Source organism: Dendrobates tinctorius, unplaced genomic scaffold (assembly GCF_039654945.1).
Source record: "Dendrobates tinctorius isolate UK_male_01 unplaced genomic scaffold, ASM3965494v1 ptg000274l, whole genome shotgun sequence".
Classification (NCBI taxonomy): Eukaryota; Metazoa; Chordata; class Amphibia; order Anura; family Dendrobatidae; genus Dendrobates; species Dendrobates tinctorius.
This window is the reverse complement of record NW_027361941.1, coordinates 2,855,472-2,881,411: the sequence shown is the minus strand read 5'-3', so window position 1 is coordinate 2,881,411 and position 25,940 is coordinate 2,855,472. Positions and strand designations below refer to the sequence as shown.

General features: G+C 49.5%; 1 protein-coding gene across 1 annotated transcript in view; it reads left to right on the top strand.

The window, feature by feature from the left end:
- Positions 1 to 47: 47 nt before the first annotated feature.
- The window catches only part of LOC141072491 (uncharacterized), a 38,951-nt gene continuing 13,058 nt past the window's right edge, over positions 48 to 25,940 (top strand). Inside the window, exons 1-6 of the mRNA XM_073559764.1 lie at positions 48 to 219; positions 339 to 907; positions 24,156 to 24,335; positions 24,418 to 24,541; positions 24,625 to 24,722; positions 24,921 to 25,011. Of these exons, the coding sequence (XP_073415865.1) occupies positions 48 to 219; positions 339 to 907; positions 24,156 to 24,335; positions 24,418 to 24,541; positions 24,625 to 24,722; positions 24,921 to 25,011 (1,234 nt within the window). The remainder of the gene's footprint in view (positions 220 to 338; positions 908 to 24,155; positions 24,336 to 24,417; positions 24,542 to 24,624; positions 24,723 to 24,920; positions 25,012 to 25,940) is intronic.

Here is a 25,940-nt window from a genome sequence, read left to right as displayed (position 1 = left end):
GGGGGTCTGATCTCCTGACACTGGGTCAGACCTCACAGGAGAGGGGCATGAGTGAAGCGGAGCAGGCAAAGGAGAGATCGGGCAGCTCTTCATCCAGGAGCCCGGAGAAGCAGAGCAACAAAACACAAGTATATGCACCTGACACAGGGCACCCCTCCACCCCCATCACTGAGGCCACACTGAAGTCCCTGCTAGGAGATATAAAGCAGGCTATACACAGTGACATTACCTCAGCCCTCACTGCACTGGGCACATCGGGGACAGAACAGCCCATACTGAGGAGAAGCTGGAGGAATTCACAGCCCACAACCACTTAGTGGACACTCATTATGAGGCAGATGAGGAGACCACCGCCCTAAAACTAAAGCTGGCGGATTTGGAGGACCGCTCCATGCGCAACAATCTGCGCTTCAGGTGGATACCAGAAAGCATTGCTGCGGGCGCGTTGAAGGAGTTCCTAACAGATTTCTTTACCGCACTAGTCCCCGAGGCGGAGCAGCGAGACCTCATAATAGAGCGCACAGGATCCCCAAACCCAAAAGTGCCCCCGCCTCTGTGCTCGGATGTAATTGCCAGGCTTTATTTTTATCATTTTAAAGAAGCCATTATAAAAGCTGCAGCAGGCGGACCGGAGCTCCCAGAGAGGTTCAAGAGAATCATGGTGTTCACTGACCTATCCGCCGTGACCCTGAACAGAAGGCGGGAGTTCTCCACAGCCACCAAGATCCTACAGGACAACGGGATCATGTACAAGTGGGGCTACCCGGTGATCATCACCAAGAATGGGGTCACACAGGTCCTGACTTCCCCCCGAGAGGCCATGTCTCTGCTGCAGAAGTGGTCGCTGGTGACGGTGGACGAGGATACCAGCTGCCCACTGAAGAAGACGCCGTCCACCCTGATGAAGGTGTGGACATGAACAAGAGAAGAGAATACAAGACTATTTTTCACCATGGTCTGCGGAGGCACGAGAGGAGAGGTTTTTCTTTCTCTTCACCCCCCACTATATACTGGATAGAGGAGCATATCAGCTCCCAATACCCCCCACTATATACTGGATAGAGGAGCATATCAGCCCCCAATACCCCCCATTATATACTGGATAGAGGAGAATACCAGCCCCCAATGGCCCACTATATACTGGATAGAGGAGCATATCAGCCCCCAATGCCCCCACTATATACTGGATAGAGGAGAATATCAGCCCCCAATACCCCCCACTATATACTGGATAGAGGAGCATATCAGCCCCCAATACCCCCACTATATACTGGATAGAGGAGAATATCAGCCCCCAATGCCCCCACTATATACTGGATAGAGGAGAATATCAGCCCCCAATGCCCCCCCTATATACTGGATAGACGAGAATATCAGCCCCCAATACCCCCCACTATATACTGGATAGAGGAGCATATCAGCCCCCAATACCCCCCACTATATACTGGATAGACGAGAATATCAGCCCCCAATACCCCCCACTATATACTGGATAGAGGAGCATATCAGCCCCCAATGCCCCCACTATATACTGGATAGAGGAGCATATCAGCCCCCAATACCCCCACTATATACTGGATAGAGGAGAATATCAGCCCCCAATGCCCCCACTATATACTGGATAGAGGAGAATATCAGCCCCCAATGCCCCCACTATATACTGGATAGAGGAGAATATCAGCCCCCAATATCCCCCACTATATACTGGATAGAGGAGCATATCAGCCCCCAATAACCCCCCACTATATACTGGATAGAGGAGCATATCCAGGAGGTTCACTTAGAACCAAACTCTATTTTATTATTATTATTATTATTATTATTATTATTTATTGTTATAGCGCCATTTATTCCATGGCGCTTTACATGTGAGGAGGGGTATACATAAAAACAAGTACAATAATCTTAAACAATACAAGTCATAACTGGTACAGGAGGAGAGAGGACCCTGCCCGCGAGGGCTCACAATCTTCAAGGGATGGGTGATAATACAGTAGGCGAGGGTAGAGCTGGTCGTGCAGCGGTTTGGTCGATCGGTGGTTACTGCAGGTTATAGGCTTGTCGGAAGAGGTGGGTCTTCAGGCTCTTTTTGAAGGTTTCGATGGTAGGTGAGAGTCTGATATGTTGTGGTAGAGAGTTCCAGAGTAGGGGTGATGCGCGAGAGAAATCTTGTATGCGATTGTGGGAAGAGGAGATAAGAGGGGAGTAAAGAAGGAGATCTTGTGAGGATCGGAGGTTGCGTGCAGGAAAGTACCGGGAGACGAGGTCACAGATGTATGGAGGAGACAGGTTGTGGATTGCTTTGTATGTCATGGTTAGGGTTTTGTAATGGATTCTCTGGGCAATTGGGAGCCAGTGAAGGGATTGACAGAGGGGAGAAGCTGGGGAATAGCGGGGGGACAGGTGGATTAGTCGGGCAGCAGAGTTTAGAATAGATTGGAGGGGTGCGAGAGTGTTTGAGGGGAGGCCACAGAGCATGAGGTTGCAGTAGTCAAGGCGAGAGATGATGAGGGCATGGACTAGGGTTTTTGCAGATTCTTGGGTGAGGAATGAACGGATGCGTGAAATATTTTTGAGTTGAAGTCGGCAGGAAGTGGAAAGGGTTTGGATATGTGGTTTGAAGGAGAGATCAGCGTCAAGGATTACTCCGAGGCAGCGAGCTTGTGGGACTGGGGAGAGTGGGCAGTCATTTACTGTAATTGATAGGTTCGTAGGGGGGGTCACGTGAGATGGGGGAAAGATGATGAATTCTGTTTTGTCCATGTTGAGTTTCAGATATCTAGTGGAGAAGAAGGATGAAATAGTGGACAGACATTGAGGGATTCTGGTTAGTAGGGAGGTGATATCTGGTCCAGAGATGTAGATCTGTGTGTCATCAGCATAAAGATGATACTGAAAGCCATGAGATTCTATGAGCTGTCCCAGGCCAAAGGTGTAAATAGAGAACAGCAGGGGCCCAAGGACTGAACCTTGTGGGACTCCGACAGATAGGGGGCGAGGTGAGGAGGTGGTGTGTGAGTGGGAGACGCTGAATGTCCGGTCTGTTAGGTATGATGAGATCCAGGAGAGGGCCAAGTCTGTGATGCCGAGGGATGAGAGGGTCTGTAATAATAGGGAATGGTCCACTGTGTCAAAGGCAGCCGACAGGTCCAGGAGGAGGAGGACAGAGTAGTGTCGCTTGCTCTTGGCAGTTAAGAGGTCATTGGTGACCTTAGTAAGGGCAGTTTCAGTGGAGTGGTGTGACCGGAAGCCAGATTGTAAGCGGTCGAAGAGGGAGCAAGAAGAGAGATGGGAGGACAGTTCAAGGTAGACGTGTTGTTCCAGTAGCTTGGAGGCGTATGGGAGAAGTGATATAGGGTGATAGCTAGATACAGAGGATGGGCCAAGAGAGGGCTTTTTGAGGATAGGTGTGATGGAGGCATGTTTAAAGCTTGAGGGGAAAACACCAGTTGTTAGTGACAGGTTGAAGAGATGGGTTAGGGTTGGGATGAAGACTGTGGTGAGGTTTGGGATGAAGTGGGATGGGATCGGGTCGAGTGCACAGGTGGTGAGATGTGATCTTGAGAGTAGAGTGGAGAGTCGATCTTCTGTAATGGTGGAGAAGTTGGTTTTGAAGGTGGAGGGCTGGGAAGTCGGGAGGAAGGGCTCTGGGGGTTGTTGACCAAAACTGTCCCTGATGTTATCAATTTTCTGCTTGAAAAATGAGGCAAAGTCTTCAGCTGAGATGAGTGGGGAGGGAGGAGGTGCTGGGGGGCGGAGGAGAGAATTGAAGGTGTTGAATAACTGTTTAGGGTTGTGAGACAGGGAGGATATGAGAGATGAGAAGTAGGTTTGTTTAGCTGTGGCGAGTGTGGTCTTGAAAGTAGTGAGGGACTGTTTGAATGCGATGAAGTGCTTGTTGGAGTGGGATCTTTTCCATCTGCGCTCAGCAGCCCTGGAAGCTCGCCTCAGCTCTTTGGTCAGGCTGGTGTGCCAGGGCTGTCTGTTGATCTTGCGAGTTTTGGTATGTGTAAGTGGGGCAGCGGATTCCAAAGCTACAGCTATTGTGGTGTTATATAGAGCCGCAGCTGTGATGTACAATGTCTGTGAGGTATGGGGTTTTGTCTACAAAATATGATGTTTTCTGTTGTAACTTTCCAGAAAGATCCGGCACACATGACAATCCAGGCTGCTAGCTCTGCAGCTTCACCCCTCCTCCCTTCACACACACACAGAGCAGTGCCACCCCCCTCCTCTACAGCCTGTGTTCGCACTAGTAATAGGAGACCCCCTGCTGTTACAACCATTTGTTTCCTCTCCACAGCTGAGAGAAAAAAGTGCGGGATGGTTCTTTGTTTGAAACAAAGAGGTTTGAATAAAACTATAAGAGCCTGCCGTGTCTCTTTCGAAGTTCCACCCTGCCCAGAACCTGAGATATGATTTGCGCCCAAATGGACGGTCATATCGCATAGATGTTTGATGTTTTCTTGATGGGCTCATTACGCTGGGAAACATGATACCACTGATGAGTCCATACCAGCTTCTCCCATAAAGTTATAGCTAATCTAAGTTTTGTAGCCAAAACATAACTTGGATAAGAGAGGTGGGATCAACCCAGAATGCACCTCTCCGTGATGTCACATAGGAAAGTCTATAAGGCATTTCCTGGGCAAACCAGGTGAGAACAGCTCAAGTCGTCGTGCTGACAAGAACTCCAGATGAATGGAGACGTGTGGCTCCTCCCCCCTTAAAGCCGCATGGTCTGCCTAAGGAACAATATGGAACTGTGAGTGTAATCTCTTTGTTTTCTCCACTTTTATTTTATACCTGTACTGTACATATTTTATGTCTCAATTTTATAGCAACTTTTATCTGTAATCACTGTCCTCTTTCGGAAAATAAATGAAATAATTATTTAGATCTGTCTCCATGCTCTAAGAATCGAACTATACGCCTTTGATAGATAATCGCTACTAATTCAAAGGGTTTGCCACGGACCCTCTTAATTTAACACTGTGAATTAAGTAACCGTGACTGGTGGCAGCGCGTTGTGTACGGCTATTACGGCTTGCTGGCAGTACAGAAGGGTCTTATATTGCTGAATAAGGGTCTGCAGCCACAGCATTGATAATTCCCTTACTGCAGAAGCCTAATTGCCGGTTCACAACAGGCAGCCCGTCCGGCGACTAATTATCCTAGGTGCAGTTCCCTGACTGACCTGAGGGTAAGGGGGGCGCCGGAGAGCTGCGAGTTCCAAAGTGGAACTGAGAAAGTGGGATATACATAAATCCCCGCAGAACTTGGAAGATTGATAGCAGTGGTGGGGCATCCAAATTAAACTCCCCCTGCGGCAAATTGTAGAGCGAGATTAGCTTGCTGGATATTTTTGGTCACATGGTGCCAGTGTTGGGATAACTAAGATAAGCCCCACTGCGCCTGTGATAGCCGTGTGCCGGCATTGTGTCACGCCCCTCCGTCCGCTGATACACCCGTGTCAGTGGTGGGACTGTGACATAGTGGTGACACAGGGTCCGCTGTCCGTCGCGTTTTGGTGGCAGCGGGACTCCCGTTAGTGTCGCCCGTAAGTGGACGAACGGCGGTGGGCTGTTCGTCACATATTGGTGGCAGAGCGGTGGGATAATCCTAGAGCATTAGTGATTTGGTTTGAGCAATCATTCCTCTCACTAAAGACCTGCACGGTTCCTGCGGGAATCCTGCATCATAGGTTTTGGAGAACAGACTCAGTGGTTACTAGTCCTGAGACATTAGTGTGTACTTGCAAGTATCCCCCTCCCGTTTCTTCGTTTTTCTTTTTCTATCTTTTATTTGGCAACCATGGCGGCGATGACAGTGGAGTGGTATCAGAAGCAGAAAAAGGACACCCTTGCTGGGTTATGCACGTACCGAGGCATAGACGCCGCAGGCGGAACCAAAGATCAAATGATCGCGGCTCTAGTGCAGCTGGACAACGACCAGAATCCAGCGAGCGCAGAAGTTGGCCCAAGTTGCCATGGGGCTGCAGCAGAGGCTCCACTCCTGAGCGCTGGCCCCACATTCAACCAGAACGGGGTGGACCCCTATCTGCAAATGGCCTTGGACGAACTCCCCGCCGAAGACAGGGATGGGCGGGTGAGGCTGATCCAGCAATATCGGCAGGAGGCCCAAGCCGAACGTGAGCGCCAAGCTGAGGCTGAGAGGGTCGAGCGTCAAGCCCAGGCTGAGAGAGCTGAGCGCCATGCAGAAGCTCAGAGGGCCCATGAGCTGGAGATGCTCCAGCGGGGGTGGAATGCCCCCACAGCCCGAAGCCGTGAGCCCAGCAGCGTCCAGACTCCTAAACCCCGGCCAGAGCATTTTCCCGTGATGGAAAAGGATGGGGACTTGGACACGTTCCTGCGAGCCTTTGAGAAAGCCTGCAGACAGTACCAGCTGCCTAGAGACCAATGGGCAAGGTACTTGACCCCAGGGCTAAAAGGCAAAGCCCTGGAGGCATTTGCTTCTCTTCCGCCAGAAGCCGATGACGACTATGACGCCATAAAGCAGGCGCTGATCGCCAAATACCGGCTGACACCTGAGGTATACCGAAAGAAGTTCCGACACCTCCAACGTGGCCCACACGATAGCTACAGTGATGTGGTGCAAGGACTCAGGACCCACTTTGACCAGTGGATCCATGGACTGTCCGTTGAAACCTTTGAGCAGCTACGGGACCTGATGATCAAAGACCAGTTCCTGCATCTCTGCCCAGCTGAGGTCCGACAGTTCATCCTGGACCGCGAACCAACGAACGCGGACAAAGCGGCGCAGATCGCCGACAACCACGAGGCCAACCGGAAGCCCGAGACGCGGAGGCCAGTCACCACCAGCTGGAAAGGGGGTAAGCCAGCAACCAACCCCAATGCCCCAGCTAGCCGTCCCTCCGGAGGCCCTGTCCCTGTTGCCAACAACAGGCCGGCTACTGACAGTCGCCTGTGTCACCACTGCCAGCGGCCTGGTCACTTCTTTTACGCCTGTCCGAACAGGCCGAAGAACCCCCCAGCCAAGGCCCCCGGGCCCAACGCCTCTGTTCTTTTGGTGGGAGGTGTGGTTGGGAGGGCTGACGACAACGTTCAACCTGTTCAGGTGGGGGCCCGTCTTGCTACAGGCCTCAAGGACACCGGGGCTGAACGAACCCTCATCCGTCCTGGACTGGCGGCCCCTGAAGAGTTTGTTGAGGGGAAAACCCTGACTGTCACCGGGATTGGAGGCACCCGTTGTCCCTTGCCAGTGGCACGAGTTTTTCTTGATTGGGGTGCCGGGAGCGGGTTGAGGGAGGTGGGAGTGTCTGAAAATTTGCCCACTGATGTTTTATTGGGGACTGACTTGGGGAGGATGGTTGCATACTATGTCCCTGACACCCTTCCCCAAACTGATAATAAGGGTAACGTTAACCCTGATGATGTTGATGATGGGAAACTGAATGTGTTACCTGCTAATGCCTTGATGAGTAATGATGCAACTAACAACCATTCTTTCCCAAGGTATGATGCTGATGTGATTGTACCAAAGCAAACTGATAACCATTCTTTTCCTAGGAATGATGATGTTGATGTATCTGTGCCGACTGAACCCGTTAACCCTTTCTTTGAAACGGTAGATGTGTCCACAGGTACCGAGGTGCTCAGCCCCGTCACTCTGCGGAGTGAGACGGCTGAGGAACCCCTGGCAGGAGCAAGCAACGGTGCTCAAGAGAATGGGGAGGTGCATGGGGACCATGAGGAAGGTAATGCCATGCAGCTGACCAGTGCCACCGAGGAAGGTAACTGGCCCATAAGTAGCACTGCTCCTAAAGTGTTGGGGGTGGATGGGGAGGTAGAGCCCAGGGCAGCACCAGCTGGTGGGTCTGCAGAAATCCCCAGGGAGACAGCATACATAGCAGCTGTCACACGCAGTCAGAGTGCCCAGATCGCAGGTAACGCACTGTCTTCTGGACCCTCTGCTGCTACAGGAGAGACTGAACCAGAGGTGAACCCAGAGCCGGTTCCAGAGGGTCCCAGTAAAGAGGGGACCCTGACGTCCCTTCTGGCAGCCTCCAGCATGGAGTTCCAGGCTGCTCTGTACTCAGATGCCAGCCTGGAGAAATTGAGAGGTCTCGCCGAGACGCCCACCTCCAAGTCTGATAAGGAGAGGGTGTTCTGGGAACGAGGAAGGTTGTACCGGGAGACGGTACCCGGAGATCCTAAAAAGGAGTGGTTGAGGGAAAGACAGCTGGTCGTCCCCTATCAGTTCAGAACTGAGTTGTTGCGGATTGCCCATGAGATTCCACTCGCTGGACACTTGGGGATCAGCAAAACAAAGGCACGGCTGTCTCAACACTTCTATTGGCCCAAGATGGGGACAGATGTAACACACTACTGCCGCTCCTGTGCCACCTGTCAAAAAGTGGGTAAGGCGGGGCCTGCTCTTAAGGCTCCCCTTATTCCTTTGCCGGTGATAGAGGAGCCTTTCCAGAGAATCGCGGTGGACATTGTAGGACCGCTGTCCGTCCCCAGCAGCTCCGGAAAGCGATACATTCTCACCGTGGTAGACTACGCTACCCGGTACCCAGAGGCAGTAGCTCTGTCTTCAACCAGGGCAGATAAGGTGGCTGACGCACTGGTGACCATCTTTTCAAGGGTAGGATTTCCCAGGGAGATGCTTACCGATCAAGGGCCCCAATTCATGTCTCGCCTAATGGAGGCTCTCTGTGAGAAAATGCAGGTGACGCACCTGGTATCGAGTCCGTATCACCCACAGACTAATGGTTTGTGTGAACGCTTCAACGGTACCCTCAAACAGATGCTCCGCATACTGGTTGAGACCCAAGGGCGCGACTGGGAGCGGTACCTCCCACACCTGCTGTTCGCTTACAGAGAAGTTCCGCAGGCCTCGACCGGGTTCTCCCCCTTCGAGCTCCTGTATGGCAGGCGAGTCCGGGGACCCCTTGGGTTGATAAGAGAATCCTGGGAAGATGAGCCAAACCCCACAGAAGTGTCCATCGTGGATTATGTCATGCGCTTCCGTGACAAGATGCAGACCTTGACGCAGTTGGTGCATGACAACATGACGCAGGCTCAGGCTGACCAGAAGCACTGGTACGACCAGAACGCCCGGGAGCGGACCTACCAGGTGGGTCAAAAGGTGTGGGCGCTGGTCCCTGTACCAACGGATAAGCTTCAGGCAGCCTGGGAAGGCCCATACGTCGTCCACCAACAGCTCAACCCGGTCACCTACGTGGTCACGCTTGACCATGCTCGGGGTAGGCGCAAGGCCTTTCACGTCAACATGCTGAAGGCGCACTACGAACGTGAAGCTTGCATCCTACCGGTCTGCAATCTGCCAGAGGATGGGGAGGAAGATTCCCTCCTGGACATGCTGGCCCAGGCCAAGGCCAATGGGTCCATTGAGGACATGGAGATAAGTGGTTCGCTCACCGTGTCCCAGCGGTTGCAGTTGATGGCCACCCTGGAACTCTTCCGGCCCGTGTTCACCAACCGTCCTGGGAGGACGGAGTTAGCGGTTCATGAGGTGGACACCGGGAATCACGCCCCATTACGGCGAACACCTTATCGGATCTCTGAAACGGTGCAACAAGTCATGCGCCGAGAGGTCGATGAGATGTTAAGGCTGGGAGTGATTCGACGGTCAAAAGGTGCGTGGGCTTCACCTGTAGTCCTCGTGCCTAAAAAGGATCGAACCACCCGGTTCTGCGTGGACTACAGGGGGCTCAACGCCATCACAACCTCTGATGCCCACCCGATGCCGCGCATCGAGGATCTGCTCGAGCGGTTGACAAACGCCAACTACATATCCATCATGGATTTGAGTCGGGGATACTGGCAGATTCCCCTGAGCCCTGAGGCGCAGGAGAAATCCGCCTTTATCACCCCCTTTGGACTGTACGAGTCCACGGTCATGCCCTTCGGCATGAAGAATGCCCCTGCCACTTTCCAGCGGATGGTCAACCACCTGCTTCGGGGACTGGAGGAGTACGCCGTGGCGTACTTAGACGATATTGCCGTCTTCAGTTCCACCTGGGAGGAACACCTTCAGCACCTCCAGGAGGTGCTCAAGCGTCTTCACCAGGCAGGCCTGACCATCAAGCCGGGGAAGTGCCAGATAGGCATGCGCAAGGTCCACTACCTGGGGCACCGGGTAGGCGGGGGTTCCATGAGTCCGGAGCCAGAAAAAGTGGACGCAATCGTGTCCTGGCCCACCCCCAGGACCAAGAAACAGGTGAAGTCCTTCTTGGGCACTGCAGGGTACTATAGGCGGTTCGTACAGGACTATAGCGCCCTTGCCAAACCCTTGACTGACCTCACCAAGCAGAGGCTACCCCAAACAGTCAACTGGACAGATGACTGTGAGGCGGCTTTCCAAGCTTTGAAAGCAGCCCTGTGCAACTCTCCAGTGTTGAGAGCAGTCGACAGCAGTCGCCCGTTTCTGGTACAGACCGACGCCAGCGAGTTTGGCCTCGGTGCTGTGCTTAGCCAGGTCGACTCGGGGGACCAAGAGCACCCCGTGTTGTACCTGAGCCGGAAACTTTTGCCGAGGGAAGTGGCATACTCGACCATCGAGAAGGAGTGTCTGGCCATGGTGTGGGCACTGCAGCGTTTGCAGCCCTACCTGTATGGGCGCGCCTTCACGGTGGTAACCGACCACAACCCACTGAGCTGGTTGCACACCGTGTCGGGAACCAATGGAAGATTGCTCCGCTGGAGCCTTGCCCTTCAACAGTACGATTTTACTGTAAAACACAGGAAGGGCAGTGAAAACGGCAATGCCGATGGGTTGTCCCGCCGGGGCGAACCCGCTGAGGTGCGCATGGCCGATTACCGAGAGGTAATGCCTCCTTAGCGCCCTCTTAAGGGGGGAGGTGTGATGTACAATGTCTGTGAGGTATGGGGTTTTGTCTACAAAATATGATGTTTTCTGTTGTAACTTTCCAGAAAGATCCGGCACACATGACAATCCAGGCTGCTAGCTCTGCAGCTTCACCCCTCCTCCCTTCACACACACACAGAGCAGTGCCACCCCCCTCCTCTACAGCCTGTGTTCGCACTAGTAATAGGAGACCCCCTGCTGTTACAACCATTTGTTTCCTCTCCACAGCTGAGAGAAAAAAGTGCGGGATGGTTCTTTGTTTGAAACAAAGAGGTTTGAATAAAACTATAAGAGCCTGCCGTGTCTCTTTCGAAGTTCCACCCTGCCCAGAACCTGAGATATGATTTGCGCCCAAATGGACGGTCATATCGCATAGATGTTTGATGTTTTCTTGATGGGCTCATTACGCTGGGAAACATGATACCACTGATGAGTCCATACCAGCTTCTCCCATAAAGTTATAGCTAATCTAAGTTTTGTAGCCAAAACATAACTTGGATAAGAGAGGTGGGATCAACCCAGAATGCACCTCTCCGTGATGTCACATAGGAAAGTCTATAAGGCATTTCCTGGGCAAACCAGGTGAGAACAGCTCAAGTCGTCGTGCTGACAAGAACTCCAGATGAATGGAGACGTGTGGCTCCTCCCCCCTTAAAGCCGCATGGTCTGCCTAAGGAACAATATGGAACTGTGAGTGTAATCTCTTTGTTTTCTCCACTTTTATTTTATACCTGTACTGTACATATTTTATGTCTCAATTTTATAGCAACTTTTATCTGTAATCACTGTCCTCTTTCGGAAAATAAATGAAATAATTATTTAGATCTGTCTCCATGCTCTAAGAATCGAACTATACGCCTTTGATAGATAATCGCTACTAATTCAAAGGGTTTGCCACGGACCCTCTTAATTTAACACTGTGAATTAAGTAACCGTGACTGGTGGCAGCGCGTTGTGTACGGCTATTACGGCTTGCTGGCAGTACAGAAGGGTCTTATATTGCTGAATAAGGGTCTGCAGCCACAGCATTGATAATTCCCTTACTGCAGAAGCCTAATTGCCGGTTCACAACAGGCAGCCCGTCCGGCGACTAATTATCCTAGGTGCAGTTCCCTGACTGACCTGAGGGTAAGGGGGGCGCCGGAGAGCTGCGAGTTCCAAAGTGGAACTGAGAAAGTGGGATATACATAAATCCCCGCAGAACTTGGAAGATTGATAGCAGTGGTGGGGCATCCAAATTAAACTCCCCCTGCGGCAAATTGTAGAGCGAGATTAGCTTGCTGGATATTTTTGGTCACATGGTGCCAGTGTTGGGATAACTAAGATAAGCCCCACTGCGCCTGTGATAGCCGTGTGCCGGCATTGTGTCACGCCCCTCCGTCCGCTGATACACCCGTGTCAGTGGTGGGACTGTGACATAGTGGTGACACAGGGTCCGCTGTCCGTCGCGTTTTGGTGGCAGCGGGACTCCCGTTAGTGTCGCCCGTAAGTGGACGAACGGCGGTGGGCTGTTCGTCACAGCAGCGTCATCCGCATTGTGTAAGGAACTTATATCTGTAAGAGGGAGGAGGGATTCAGAGAATGAGTGTAGGTCAAGGTGTTTAAGATTCCTGCGAGGGTGTGAAAGTTTGTGGGGTGGGGATTGTAGACATGGAGTGAAGAGGGAAGAGAATGTGAGCAGGTTGTGGTCAGAGAGAGGAAGAGGTGAGTTAGAGAGGTTAGATAGGGAGCAGAGGCGGGTGAAGATGAGGTCCAGTGTGTGGCCATCTTTGTGGGTGGCTGTAGAAGACCATTGAGTGAGGCCGAAGGAGGAAGTGAGAGATAGAAGTTTAGTGGCAGCTGAGAGGGAAGTGTCGATGGGGATGTTGAAGTCGCCCATGATGATAGTAGGGATGTCCGCGGAAAGGAAATGAAGTAACCAGGTGGTGAAGTGGTCAAAGAAGGTGGTGGCTGGCCCTGGGGGGCGGTAGATGACAGCCAGTTGGAGGTTGGAGGGGGAGTAGATGCGCACAGAGTGCACCTCAAAGGAAGGGAGGGTAACAGAGGGTGGCAGTGGGATTGGGGTGAAGGAGCAGGTATCTGACAGGAGAAAACCAACTCCTCCACCATGTTTGCTGCTGGGGCGGGGGGTGTGAGAAAGGTGGAAGCCGCCATACGAAAGTGCAGCAGGAGAGGCTGTGTCAGAAGGGGTGAGCCAGGTTTCGGTGATGGCGAGGAAGGAGAGTTTTTTTGAAGCTGTTACTGTTTTTTCACAAAATTAAAGTTTGTTTTTTGTTATTCCCCCATTTTTCCTAATTGTCTAGTGGTGACACACATATTTTATCTGTAATCTGTACATGGTTTTTCACATTTCTAGCATTAATGTAAAGGGACTGAATAGTCCATTCAGAAGATCCCTTCTATGGAAAGAGGCCAAATCCCTAAAAGCAGATGTATTGTGCGTTCAGGACACCCACCTATATAGCACTGACGCCCCCAGACTGCAGAATAGAAATTTCCCAAATGTCTTTCATTCCCAAGCAATTGACAAAAAAGAGGAGCAGTAATCGCAATAAAGAATACCGTCACCTTCCTGCTAATCACCAGCGTAGTGGACGACGAGGGCAGATATGTCATCCTAGTCTGCACCATAAATAACAAGACCTACACAATTGTCTCTATTTGCGCCCCTAACGCCAAGCAGATCTCATTTCTTAAAGACACCCTGGCGGAAGTAGCAAAGGTTAAAAAAGGCGCCCTGTTAGTCTGCGGGGACTTTACCATCACCCTTGTCCTAACATTGATAAATCGGTACCCCCTCAAAAGAAAGAAAATACCCGATCACTCTCTCTGACACTCCTAGCGGAAGAACTCTATGATGTCTGGTGGGTTCTACACGCCTCCGAGAGGGATTACACCTTCTACTCACACTACCATAGAGGTGACTCCAGAATTGACCTAATGGTCACAGATAAATGGTTATTACAGGACGTCCAAAAGGCCACGATAGGGAACATAACCTGGTCGGACCACGCCCCAGTCTCCGGTCAAATTACAGAGGGATACAACTATCTGACATATTCCCCATGGAGAGTAAATAACTACCGAATCACATCCCAGAAAATTAGGCCCCAATTGCAGGAAGCATTATCAGATTATTTCACAATTAATAACACACCTGATGTGTCTGTATCTACAGTATGGTGCGCCCACAAGGCCGACATCCGGGGTAAAATAGCGTCCCAGAATAAAAAACCAACACTACACCAAATAGAGGAAATTAATCAAAACATAGCCGCACTAGAAGAGGCACACAAACGTAGCCCCACAAACACAATCCTCTAAACATTACAGAAACTAAGGTATGAACTATACCAACTGCTCCAACCCAAATACGAGCACAATCTACGGAAAAGTAAAGCCAAATATTACTGGCAGGGAAACAAAGCGGGCAAAATTTTAGCATAAGTGAAGAGTCTCCGCGAGCTCAATGATCACTGGATTTTGTCCGTTGCAGCTGAAAAGAGGAAATCGGCAGACCAGGGGAAGAGTCCTGAGGAGAGAATTTGCATATTCCCAGTGCCTTCTGGGATAAGTGAAGAGTCTCTGCGAGCTCAACGATCACTGGATTTTGGCCGTTGCAGCTGAAAAGAGGAAATCAGTAAATTTTGGCTCATTTTTCATCGCTTTGAAATCTCTTTAACACTAACAATATGGAAGAGGCCAGGAGCCATTTGGTGAGCTGCATTTCTTGCTACATGTTCACAGACTTACCAGTGGAAAAGCCAAACTTCACATGCCACAAATGCAAGCTTGTGTCCCTGTTGGAGGAAAAGTTGCAAAATCTCGAGGAGAGGTTAGCTACATTGAAGATCATTAAGGAAGGTGAAGAGTTCTTAGACAGAGCAGAATTATCTCTTCATGTTACAGAAAGAGAAGAAATTCAAAGTGCACCTGAAGAAACAGAGGAATGGAGACATATGACCCAGAGAAGCAGGAGGATCAGGAGGCAGTCAGCACCCATACTGCTCAGGAACCAGTACCAGGCTCTTATGCAGGAGAATGATGAAGAAATACATCAGGATAAGACTTTGCCCACAAACAGCAACCTTGTACTCCTTCAGAATCCTCCTGGATGGAGAAAGAAAAATGTTGTGAAGAAGAAACGGAGAGTGGTGGTCATGGGGGATTCCCTGTTGAGAGTAAGAATACAAGGACTTACTTACTGTTTGGGTAAGAATACAAAGACAGAACAATGGAAAGGACACCATTGTAGGCATTTACTACAGGCCGCCTGTGCAAGCTGAAGATATGGATGAACTCTTTATGCATCAAATGGCCAAGTTCTCCAAAAATATGACATAGTTTTCATGGGAGATTTCAACTATCCTGACATTTGTTGGGAATCTCTCTCAGGCAAAACTAACAGGTCAAGGAAATTCTTATCCTCTCTTGCTAACAACTTTGTCTTCCAAAAGGTAGGGGAGAAAACAAGGGGAACTGCTACCTTGGATCTAATCCTTATAGACAGGGAGAAAATGGTTGAGGAGGTAAAAGTGGCTGGGACCCTAGGAGGTAGTGACCATGCTATTTTAGAATTTTGGATAACTAGAGGAGGAAGACCTGTGAAGACTCAGACGTCAAGGTTAGATTTCAGAAAGGCAGATTTTAAGGGATTCAGAAAGAGAATTGGAGGGATCCAATGGCTGGATATCCTTAAGGACAAAAATGTCCAGGAAGGATGGGAAATCTTGAAAAATGAAATTCTCAAAGCACAATTGTTAACAATTCCAAAAAGAGGGAAGAATAGGAAGCATTTAAGGAAACCAGGATGGATGAACACAGAACTTAAGCACATGCTAAAAAGGAAGAATGAAATGTTTATAAAAAGGAAAGAGGGAGGCATATCTAAAGAAGAATATAATGCTGTCTGCAGAACCTGCAGGGCACAAATCAGATTATTAAAGCTGACAATGAATTGAGGCTTGAAAGAGACATCAAAAGCAATAATAAAGGATTTTGGGGATATGTCAAAAGTAAAGGAAAAGTCAAAGATGCTATAGGATTTTTACCGGATGAAAATGATGAAATGGTAAGACAGGATGTTGAGAAGGCCGAACTTTTAAATTCCTATTTTGCATCTGTTTTCTCTCAGAAAGGAAATGTAACATCAACTGTTCTTCACTGTCCTATTAAGGGAATAGAGGAATCCAGGATATCTATAAACAGAAAGATAGTGAGGAAACACTTAGCTAACTTAAATGAATTCAAGTCTCCAGGTCCTGATGAACTACACCCTAGAGTACTGAAGGAGATAGCAGAAGAAATTTTTGAACCCCTCTCCATAATATTTGAAAATACTTGGAGTACAGGAGAAGTTCCAGAAGACTGGAGAAGAGCAAATGTTGTTCCTATCTTCAAAAAGGGGAAGAAGGTGGACCCAGGCAACTATAGGCCGGTGAGTCTGACTTCTATACCAGGAAAGATCTTTGAACAAATTATTAAACAACATGTATGTCAGTACCTGGATAAGAATGAAGTGATTAAACAGAGTCAGCATGGGTTTGTAACTAATAAGTCATGTCAGACTAACTTAATTTCCTTCTATGACAGAATCACTGATTGGGTGGATCAGGGAAATGCTGTAGATATAGTATATCTTGACTTCAGCAAAGCATTTGACAAAGTATCTCACACAATCCTTATTGAAAACAATGACTTGGTATGGAATGGACAAGGCAACTGTTAGGTGGATTCATAACTGGCTTAGTGATTGCACCCAAAGAGTAGTCGTAAATGGCTGCACATCCAGTTGGAAGAATGTCTCAAGTGGGGTACCACAGGGCTCTGTCCTGGGCCCTGTATTGTTCAACATCTTTTTCAACAATTTAGATGAAAGAATTGAGGGTAAACTGATTAAATTTGCTGATGACACAAAGCTAGGAGGGATAGCTAATACTAGAGAAGAGTGAGAAAGGATTCAAAAAGATATAAATAAACTGGAGCAGTGGGCAGCAACTAGTGGAATGGTTTTTAACAGGGAAAAATGCAAAGTACTACATCTGGGCAATAAAAATGAGAAAAGCATATACAGAATGGGAGGAATAGGGCTAAGCAACAGCACATGTGAAAAAGACTTGGGTATACTAATAGGTCAACAGTGTGATGCAGCAGCAAAAAAGGCAAATGCAATTCTAGGATGTATTAACAGAAGCATACAGTCTAGATCACGTGAAGTCATTATTGCCCTCGACTCCTCTTTGGTCATACCTCATCTGGAATACTGTGTCTAGTTTTGGGTGCCACATTTTAAAAAAGACATCAACAAACTGGAGCAAGTTCAGAAAAGAGCGACCAGAATGGTGACCGGTCTGCAAAACCTGTCTTATAAGGAAAGGTTGCAGGATTTGGGAATGTTTAGCCTATCATCCCGAGACGAACGGGTTGATAGAGAGATCCAACCAGACCATGGTCACATACCTATGAAATTTTGTCTCGGCCAGGCAAGATGACTGGGAATCCCTGCTACCGTGGGCGGAGTTTGCTTTGAACAATGCTGTGGCCGATTCCACCGGCTAGACCCCATTCCTACTTAATTATGGCCAGCTTCCGCGCGTCCCTGTCCCTATGCCCGTGTTGTCCACCTATTCCAGGGTGGCAGACTGGGTGGTGGAGGCTCGTGACATTTGGGAATGCACTCAGGATGCCATCTGGGCCTCCAAGGAGAGAATGAGGGTCTCCGCCGACATGCACCGGCGTCCTGCTCCGACCTTTGCTCCGGGCGACTTAGTATGCTGGTCAGCAGCGAGCTACTCCAGGGACTAAGTCCTCTTTTCGGTCCACTGAGCATGCCCGTGGGACGATCTCTCATTGGAGATCGGAGGTCACATGCTTAGGTCCAGCTCCTGCTCTGATTCGACCATCAGGAAGGTCCCGGAAGGTCGTGGCTATAAAAGCCTTGCATGGCCGCCCCGCTATGTGCTATGATAGAGATTAATTCTTATTGTTATAGTGGTGTGTGTGATGATGGCTGTATGAGACAGGTGAATGACTCATTATGACTCCCCTCCCTCGGTTGTGTATGAGTTAGGGTCACAGAGTTAGAGTCAGCACCTAGTACTGATACTGCCTAGAGCCACAGTGCATTCAGCTCTCTCATCCGTTAGCGCCAGTGGGCGTCAGTCAGCACAGGCATCACAGTACCGCATGTGTAGCAGCATCCGTCTGTACGGCGCCGTGCAGATAGTGTGCTTTCCAGCACCAAGCTCAGGCTGGTTAGTGGCGACTGTACGTGCAGAGGCAGTACATGCTCAGAGCGGCAGTCTAATGTGTGCTGCGCCCTGTGACGGTTAACAGGGCACAGTGTTCCAGGGGGAACATTCCCTGGCTCCGCAGTAGCGGTTCCAGGCTAATGGGTCTAGAGGGGCACGCTCCTCGTGTCTCGGAAGCAGTGTCCTTTGCCCTCACCCTAGCGCTCCTCTAGCCATAGTACACATAGTACTGACACTATTAGTCACTGACATCTATAAATCTAATGGTTCTGCAATGGTTTATTGTGTGTGAACTATGTCTCCTATCCTGTCGGGTTCTGTAATGATTTTACAGAATTATCGGCGATTCTGCCATCTCTATCTGTATGAACTATAAAGACCTATAATATTTCAGGCCATGGATCCGTCAAATGTCCATTTTTCAGTAAAATCTCACCACACGGACACTTTGATGTGAGGAAATCGCATCCTCGCTCTGCACACGGAGGACACACGGATTCCTGATCAGGGAACATCTCTGCCATTCTCGGCCCTGAAACACGGACCGATTTCTTATACGTTATGTGTGACCCCGGCCTCAGCCGGACTCTGGAAGGAGGAAATAACCGAGATTTGGGCATTTTAGCTCCTGGTGTGGAGTCAATAGCACAATCATATGCCGCCATATAGTAGACGGCCGGTAACTGGTGATAATTCCCTCATGTGTGGGGTCTATTTCCCTCCAGAGAAATCACACGTCACATTCCACACATAACACTGTGTAGAGAAGGCGGCGCGGGGTAATTGTGCCAGTAGTGAGGGGCGAATAATGGCGGGAATGTCACTGACTGAGGAGAAGCCTCCATGGAGGTCTGCACTCCGGAGATCATGTGACCCCTGACTCCTCCCCTCCTGTGACCTCATCACAGGTCCTGTGCACAGAGCAGCCATATATGTGGAGTGCGGCTCTGCAGGTGGAGGTATGTGGAGATTCCCCCCATTACTGAGCACAGGGGACATTAACCCCTTCTGCACTGAGACTCTTTATAAGAATCATCACGTTTCTGTGCTGTTTCCTGTAATAGATACATACGACCCCACTATGGAGTACAGGCAGTGAGGAGACGGAGTGTTCCCATAGTACAGGGCCCCTTTCTTGGTCCCACACAGTGTAATGCCCCCATTATGCCCCTGTAAGCAGAGTTCTGCCCCACAACCAGCTGCCTCGGGCACTTTACCATGGCCAGTACCTCAGATTCCTCCCCGCACCCCTTTCCTTTGCTTGGCACCAAATCTGTGTCATGCTGCCGCCATCTGCCCCTGTCACACCTCTCTATATAGTATAATACACTCCCCATAGGCAGCCTCTATAGTGTAATGCACCCCCATAGGCAGCCTCTATAGTGTAATGCCCCCATTATGCCCCTGTAAGCAGAGTTCTGCCCCACAACCAGCTGCCTCGGGCACTTTACCATGGCCAGTACCTCAGATTCCTCCCCGCACCCCTTTCCTTTGCTTGGCACCAAATCTGTGTCATGCTGCCGCCATCTGCCCCTGTCACACCTCTCTATATAGTATAATACACTCCCCATAGGCAGCCTCTATAGTGTAATGCACCCCCATAGGCAGCCTCTATAGTGTAATGCCCCCATTATGCCCCTGTAAGCAGAGTTCTGCCCCACAACCAGCTGCCTCGGGCACTTTACCATGGCCAGTACCTCAGATTCCTCCCCGCACCCCTTTCCTTTGCTTGGCACCAAATCTGTGTCATGCTGCCGCCATCTGCCCCTGTCACACCTCTCTATATAGTATAATACACTCCCCATAGGCAGCCTCTATAGTGTAATGCACCCCCATAGGCAGCCTCTATAGTGTAATGCCCCCATTATGCCCCTGTAAGCAGAGTTCTGCCCCACAACCAGCTGCCTCGGGCACTTTACCATGGCCGGTACCTCAGATTCCTCCCCGCACCCCTTTACTTTGCTTGGCACCAAATCTGTGTCATGCTGCCGCCATCTGCCCATGTCACACCTCTCTATATAGTATAATGCACCCCCATAGGCAGACTCTATAGTGTAATGCACCCCCATAGGCAGCCTCTATAGTATAATGCGCCCCCATAGCAAGACTATATAGTATAATGCACCCTCATAGGCAGCCTTTATAGTGTAATGCTTCCCCATAGGAAGACTATATAGTATAATGCATCCCCATAGGCAGTCTCTATAGTATAATGCACCCCCACAGGCAGCCTCTATAATGTAATGCACCCCCATAGGAAGACTATATAGTCTAATGCACCCCCATAGGCAGTCTCTATAGTATAATGCACCCCCACAGGCAGCCTCTATAATGTAATGCATCCCCATAGGCAGCCTCTATAATGTAATGCACCCCCATAGGAAGACTCTATAGTATCATGCATCCCCATAGGCAGCCTCTATAATGTAATGCACTCCCCATAGGAAGACTATATAGTATAATGCACCCCCATAGGCAGCCTCTATAATGTAATGCATCCCCATAGGCAGCCTCTATAATGTAATGCATCCCCATAGGAAGACTATATAGTATAATGCACCCCCATAGGAAGCCTTTATAGCGTAATGCACCCCCATAGGCAGCCTCTATAGTATAATGCACCCCCATAGGCAGCCTCTATAGTGTAATGCACCCCCATCGGAAGACTATATAGTATAATGCACCCCCATAGGCAGTCTCTATAGTATAATGCACCCCCACAGGCAGCCTCTATAATGTAATGCATCCCCATAGGCAGACTCTATAATGTAATGCACCCCCATAGGAAGACTCTATAGTATCATGCACCCCCATAGGCAGCCTCTATAATGTAATGCACTCCCCATAGGCAGCCTCTATAATGTAATGCATTCCCATAGGCAGCCTCTATAATGTAATGCATCCCCATAGGAAGCCTCTATAGCGTAATGCACCCCCATAGGAAGACTATATAGTATAATGCATCCCCATAGGCAGCCTCTATAGTGTAATGCACCCCCATAGACAGCCTCTATAATGTAATGCATCCCCATAGGAAGCCTCTATAGCGTAATGCACCCCCGTAGGAAGACTATATAGTATAATGCACCCCCATAGGCAGCCTCTATAGCATAATGCTTCCCCATAGGCAGAGTCTATATGGAAAGCTGTAAATCTGCCCCTATCGCCTCTGCAAGGCATAAAAATGACCTCTCATTATACTCACCAATGGCGCTCACCAAGGCATAGCTGGTCTTGACTTAAGATCGCCATTCTCCATAACTGCATCATCTGGATGACACATCCTTAGTCATCCACACAGTGTCACCCATTGTGCTCCTGTGCAGGCGCACTTTTCTCTGGGCTGCTGAAAGCAGAGCTAAGTACTGTAGTGCGTATGTGCTGGGAAAGGCTAAAGTGCGCTGATGACCTGGATGTAAAGCCGGCGCATGCGCACTACAATACTATGCTCTGACTTCAGTAGGGCAAAGATAAGTGCACCTGCACAGAAGTGCGATAGAGGACACTGAATGCATGATGTAGGACGCATCTTCCACACGAAGTGGGACAGAGATCACAAGAAGAGGGTGAGCACCGGATTAGGACTAGAGATGCCCAGACAGCGCCGTCTGTGAGTATAATAAAAGCTCTTTTTTGTGCCTTGCATAGAGGATTGGGGACATATAGAGAGCATTCTAGAACACTGTATGTGAGGGCGATGCTGGCCGGACCTTATATGGGGGCAGCATGCTGAAAGGCTCCCTTTAATCTGTAAGACCTGTAGCCACCGCCTTTTAGCCACATTTAAAAAGCCATCCTGCAAGATTCCAGCCGCTCGCAAACTTAAGAAAATAATCATTCTCCTTCTCGTAAGCTAATCGGCAGCGTCCAGTCGGATGAGTGTCTATGGTCCCTGCTCAGCGCCTCCTCTGACCCCACAATTGCCATCCTCCTGCCTTTACTGACGTGGCTGACGCCTCCTATGTCATCCGGTCTGTTGTGCTGCGCAGCTCCTGTTCCCTCCTGTGCAGGTGCGAGAGCTGGACAGACAGTGGATGACACAGGAGACGTCAGCCATGTCAATCAAGGCAGGAGAGACGGTGAATCAGGCCCATAGTGAGCAACAAAAACCGCTGTGCACATGCTGCGGGAAATTCAGCGCGGAAACTCAGCGGTTTATTTTCCACAGCATGTCAATTCTTTGTGCGGATTCCGCAGCGTTTTTACACCTATTCCATTATAGGAATCCACAGTGTAAAAACTCAGATCAAATCCGCACTAAATCCGCAGGAAACCCGCAGCTAAAACACAGGTCGCTTTACCTGCGGATTCTGCAGAGTCCATGCAGAAAAATCCACAATGGAATAAGCAGCGTGTGCACATACCCTTAGTCTCTGTCCAGCTTGCAGGATAAACAACACATAAAAGTTTAAAGGGGTTGTCCACTACTTTAAATTAACCCCCAATGTATCCCCCCCGGGGCCCCTAATGAATTTTGTAAATACCTCATGTTGCCTATACTGCCTGTGTGCGGTGTTATCGCTGGTCGCTCACAGGCAGCACGTAACCCATCGCTGACATCACAAGTGAGGCGTGACTCAGCACTGGGTCCCCGCAGTGGCTGCTGGGTTGTGGGCGGGGTTACCCCCGGGGTCACACCCAGCAGCCACTGCACGCTTTCTCAATGAATGGGCATGTAGTGGATGCCGGGTGTGACGCGGGGGGATAATTGTGCCCACAGCCTGGCAGCCAGTGTGGAAGGAGGAAGATGGACCCCCGGCTGCTGCCAGCACTTGTCAGGACGTCAACAGAAGCAAGAGCCGGCTGCAGCCAGGGGTCATGTGCTGCCTGTGAGCGGCCAGCGATAGCGACGCTCACAGGCAGAATAGGCAACATGAGGTATTTACAAAATTCATTAGGGGCGCCAGGGGGATACATTGGGGGGTTAATTTAAAGTAGTGGACAAACCCTTTAAGAACCTTCATTGCTTGATATATCTGTATGTATATATTCGACCAACAGATTAGACATATCAAATAGTAAATGACATGTGCCAAGATACTCATCAGTCCTCATGCTGTGTCCAGTGTGTCCCTGGTCCTCGGTGCTGCTCCTAGCCTCCTTGGCTGTCAGGTTCCTTCCAGGCAGAAGCAGAAGAGTGCAGACAGTGAGCTCAGCTCACAGTCAGAGGCAGAGCAAGCCCCGCTGCGTCCAGGCTTTTGGGGCTGATGACTTCTCTGCAGCAGGGAGCTTTGAAGGAGAGCGCGCTCATCCTGGATTGGGTGAGTGACCTTCCTTCCCCCTCTCCTCCACAGACTGCAGAAGAGCGGTCACATGACTCACTCTCTGCACTCTAATACATGTGCAGTACAAACGCCAGCCCTGACAGTAGCGTAGCTCCGGGTGGGCCCCCTCAGAACACAGGGCCTGGGGCAACCACCCCCTCTGCACCCCCGGTAGCTACGCTACTGCGTGTAAAAAATATCTCCTGCAGTATTGCTAATGCCAATTCCAGTGTCGGTAATGAGACCAGAATTAGCGTTATGGAAGATGAGTCTATGAGGAACGTGTTCAGCTGCCGACTCCGAGGAGGAAACTGATTGTTGTCTGTGGCCTAAATATATAGGTTTTATTAGTAGATGTCAGGGAAGAAAACTAAACCCTGTAAGATAATAAATCCCCTCATATGTTTCCCTTATTATCTCCAGTAATTGTATTATTACACAGGATTCTTATGATGTTACATCGCATCATCTTCTTCTCATTCAGGTCTCTACAATATCGGATCCTCTCAGTGAAGATCTTCTACAGAAAAGAATTTTCCTGATTTACCCATCAAGGATGGATATGGGCAGAGACAAGATGGCGGAGAGGATGTTACACCTCACCCTAGAGATCCTCTTCCGTCTCACTGGAGAGGTGAGAGATTCTGATGACGTCACATTACATCATTCTTATCTATGGGAATAACAGATGGACAGAACTGGAGAGGTGAGGACTCTGGAAATGTCTGGAGTGAGATTTATTAATGTGTCTCTCCATAACCAGGATTACACAGTAGTGAAGAAGACCTCTAGTGATCGCTGTCAGGACCCTGTGTCTGAGGGATGTGGAAGACCCCTGAGCCCAATCACAGGGCCTCCACCTCACCCCCTGATCCATGAGGACATCAATGACCAGAAGATCCTAGAACTCATCTACAAGATGATTGAGCTGCTGACTGGAGAGGTGACACTGCTGGGAATGCTGGGAAATTATACAGTAACACTATGAAGGGATCGGGGGATGACGGTATCATTGTATGTGTCAGGTTCCTATAAGGTGTCAGGATGTCACTGTCTGTTTCTCCATGGAGGAATGGGAGTATTTAGAAGGACACAGACATCTGTACAAGAACGTCATAATGGAGGTTTCCCAGCCCCTCACATCACCAGGTAATAGACAGGACTAAATACACACGGCCTATAATTATCTGTATGTAGAGAATGAATTCAGTTCCTGTATGTGTTTCCTCCAGATCTATCCAGAAAGAGGACAACACCAGAGAGATGTCCCCGTCCTCTTCTTCCACAGGACTGTAACCAAGAAGATCCCAATGTTCCTCAGGATCATCAGGTAGATGGAGAGAAGGTGTCAGGAGATCTCCCCTATGATGTGTAGACGGCTGTGAAGGTCTTGTGCTCAGTCTTGTTTTATCCACCAGTATTATATGTTTTATACTTGTGTAATGAGAACGGTGGAGATGGCAGGATTAGAGCTGATCATAGATGGGACTTCTCCATCTGTCTCTGACTTTTACAATATTTGTTTCAGGGTGAAGATCTGACCCATATTAATACTACAGAGACATATGTGAGGGGTGATGAGTGGTGTAACGAGGAGATTCCTACATATGTCTACCCAGGTGAGTAGTAACCACTGAATGCAGAGAAGTCGCAGATTCTTCTTAGTCACCGGCTGTGGCTGCTTTGTCGGTGGTGTAGTCCGGCCGTAATACCATGATCACCATTTTGCATCTAGACCAAAACATTCTCCTCCACCCAAAATGGTTGAAATGATATCTGGCATTGAAAGCCCTTTTCTATTGGACTTACAACCTGGTAGATCCACCTACCCCCTGGAATTAGGAGATGCTGACCGTTACCTGCCCAGATCTGTAACTATAAAGCCAAATGACAGCGTACGTAGAATCTGCTGACAAGATAGAAAATCACTTGAAGAAAAATCTTATGCTGGGCCTGTAAGAGAAAGCGGAGGGTAATGATGCTGTTGGCTTCCTAGATCCCTGAGATCTTATTGGATGACTCTTCTCTCCCTTCTGTGCTGCTGAATGTCTCATGGTCCCTACAAGACCAGGTCTAGTCTTTCTGGCCAAACTTCCCTTTTATGAGCGACAACAGTAAATGTGCAGTGAGGCCAAGTATGAATTTCTGTACAATAACAGCAGAGTTTCCCTTTTTCCTGAGTTTTTAAGTTTGTATTAAAACTACCGTATTTTTCGGACTGTGTGAAGCACTGTATTCCTTCAAAAATGTGGAGGAAAATGGGGGGTGCGTCTTATAGTCCAGATGTACCTGCTTTGGATGTAGTGGGGGGTGGGGGAACGGCATCCGCGGAGCAGCGGGTCACAGGAGGCTGAAGCTGGTGGCTGCGGCTAACTCCTGTTCCCGCTGGTAAAGAGAAATGAATATTCACTGCATTCCACGCCCATGGGCTTGGAGGGCAATGAATATTCATTTCTCTTTAATAATAGTGTCTTGATTAGTCCCCATCCTTATAATTGGCCCCATCCCGGTATTCATGGCCCCATCAGAAAACAAAAAAAAAAAAAAC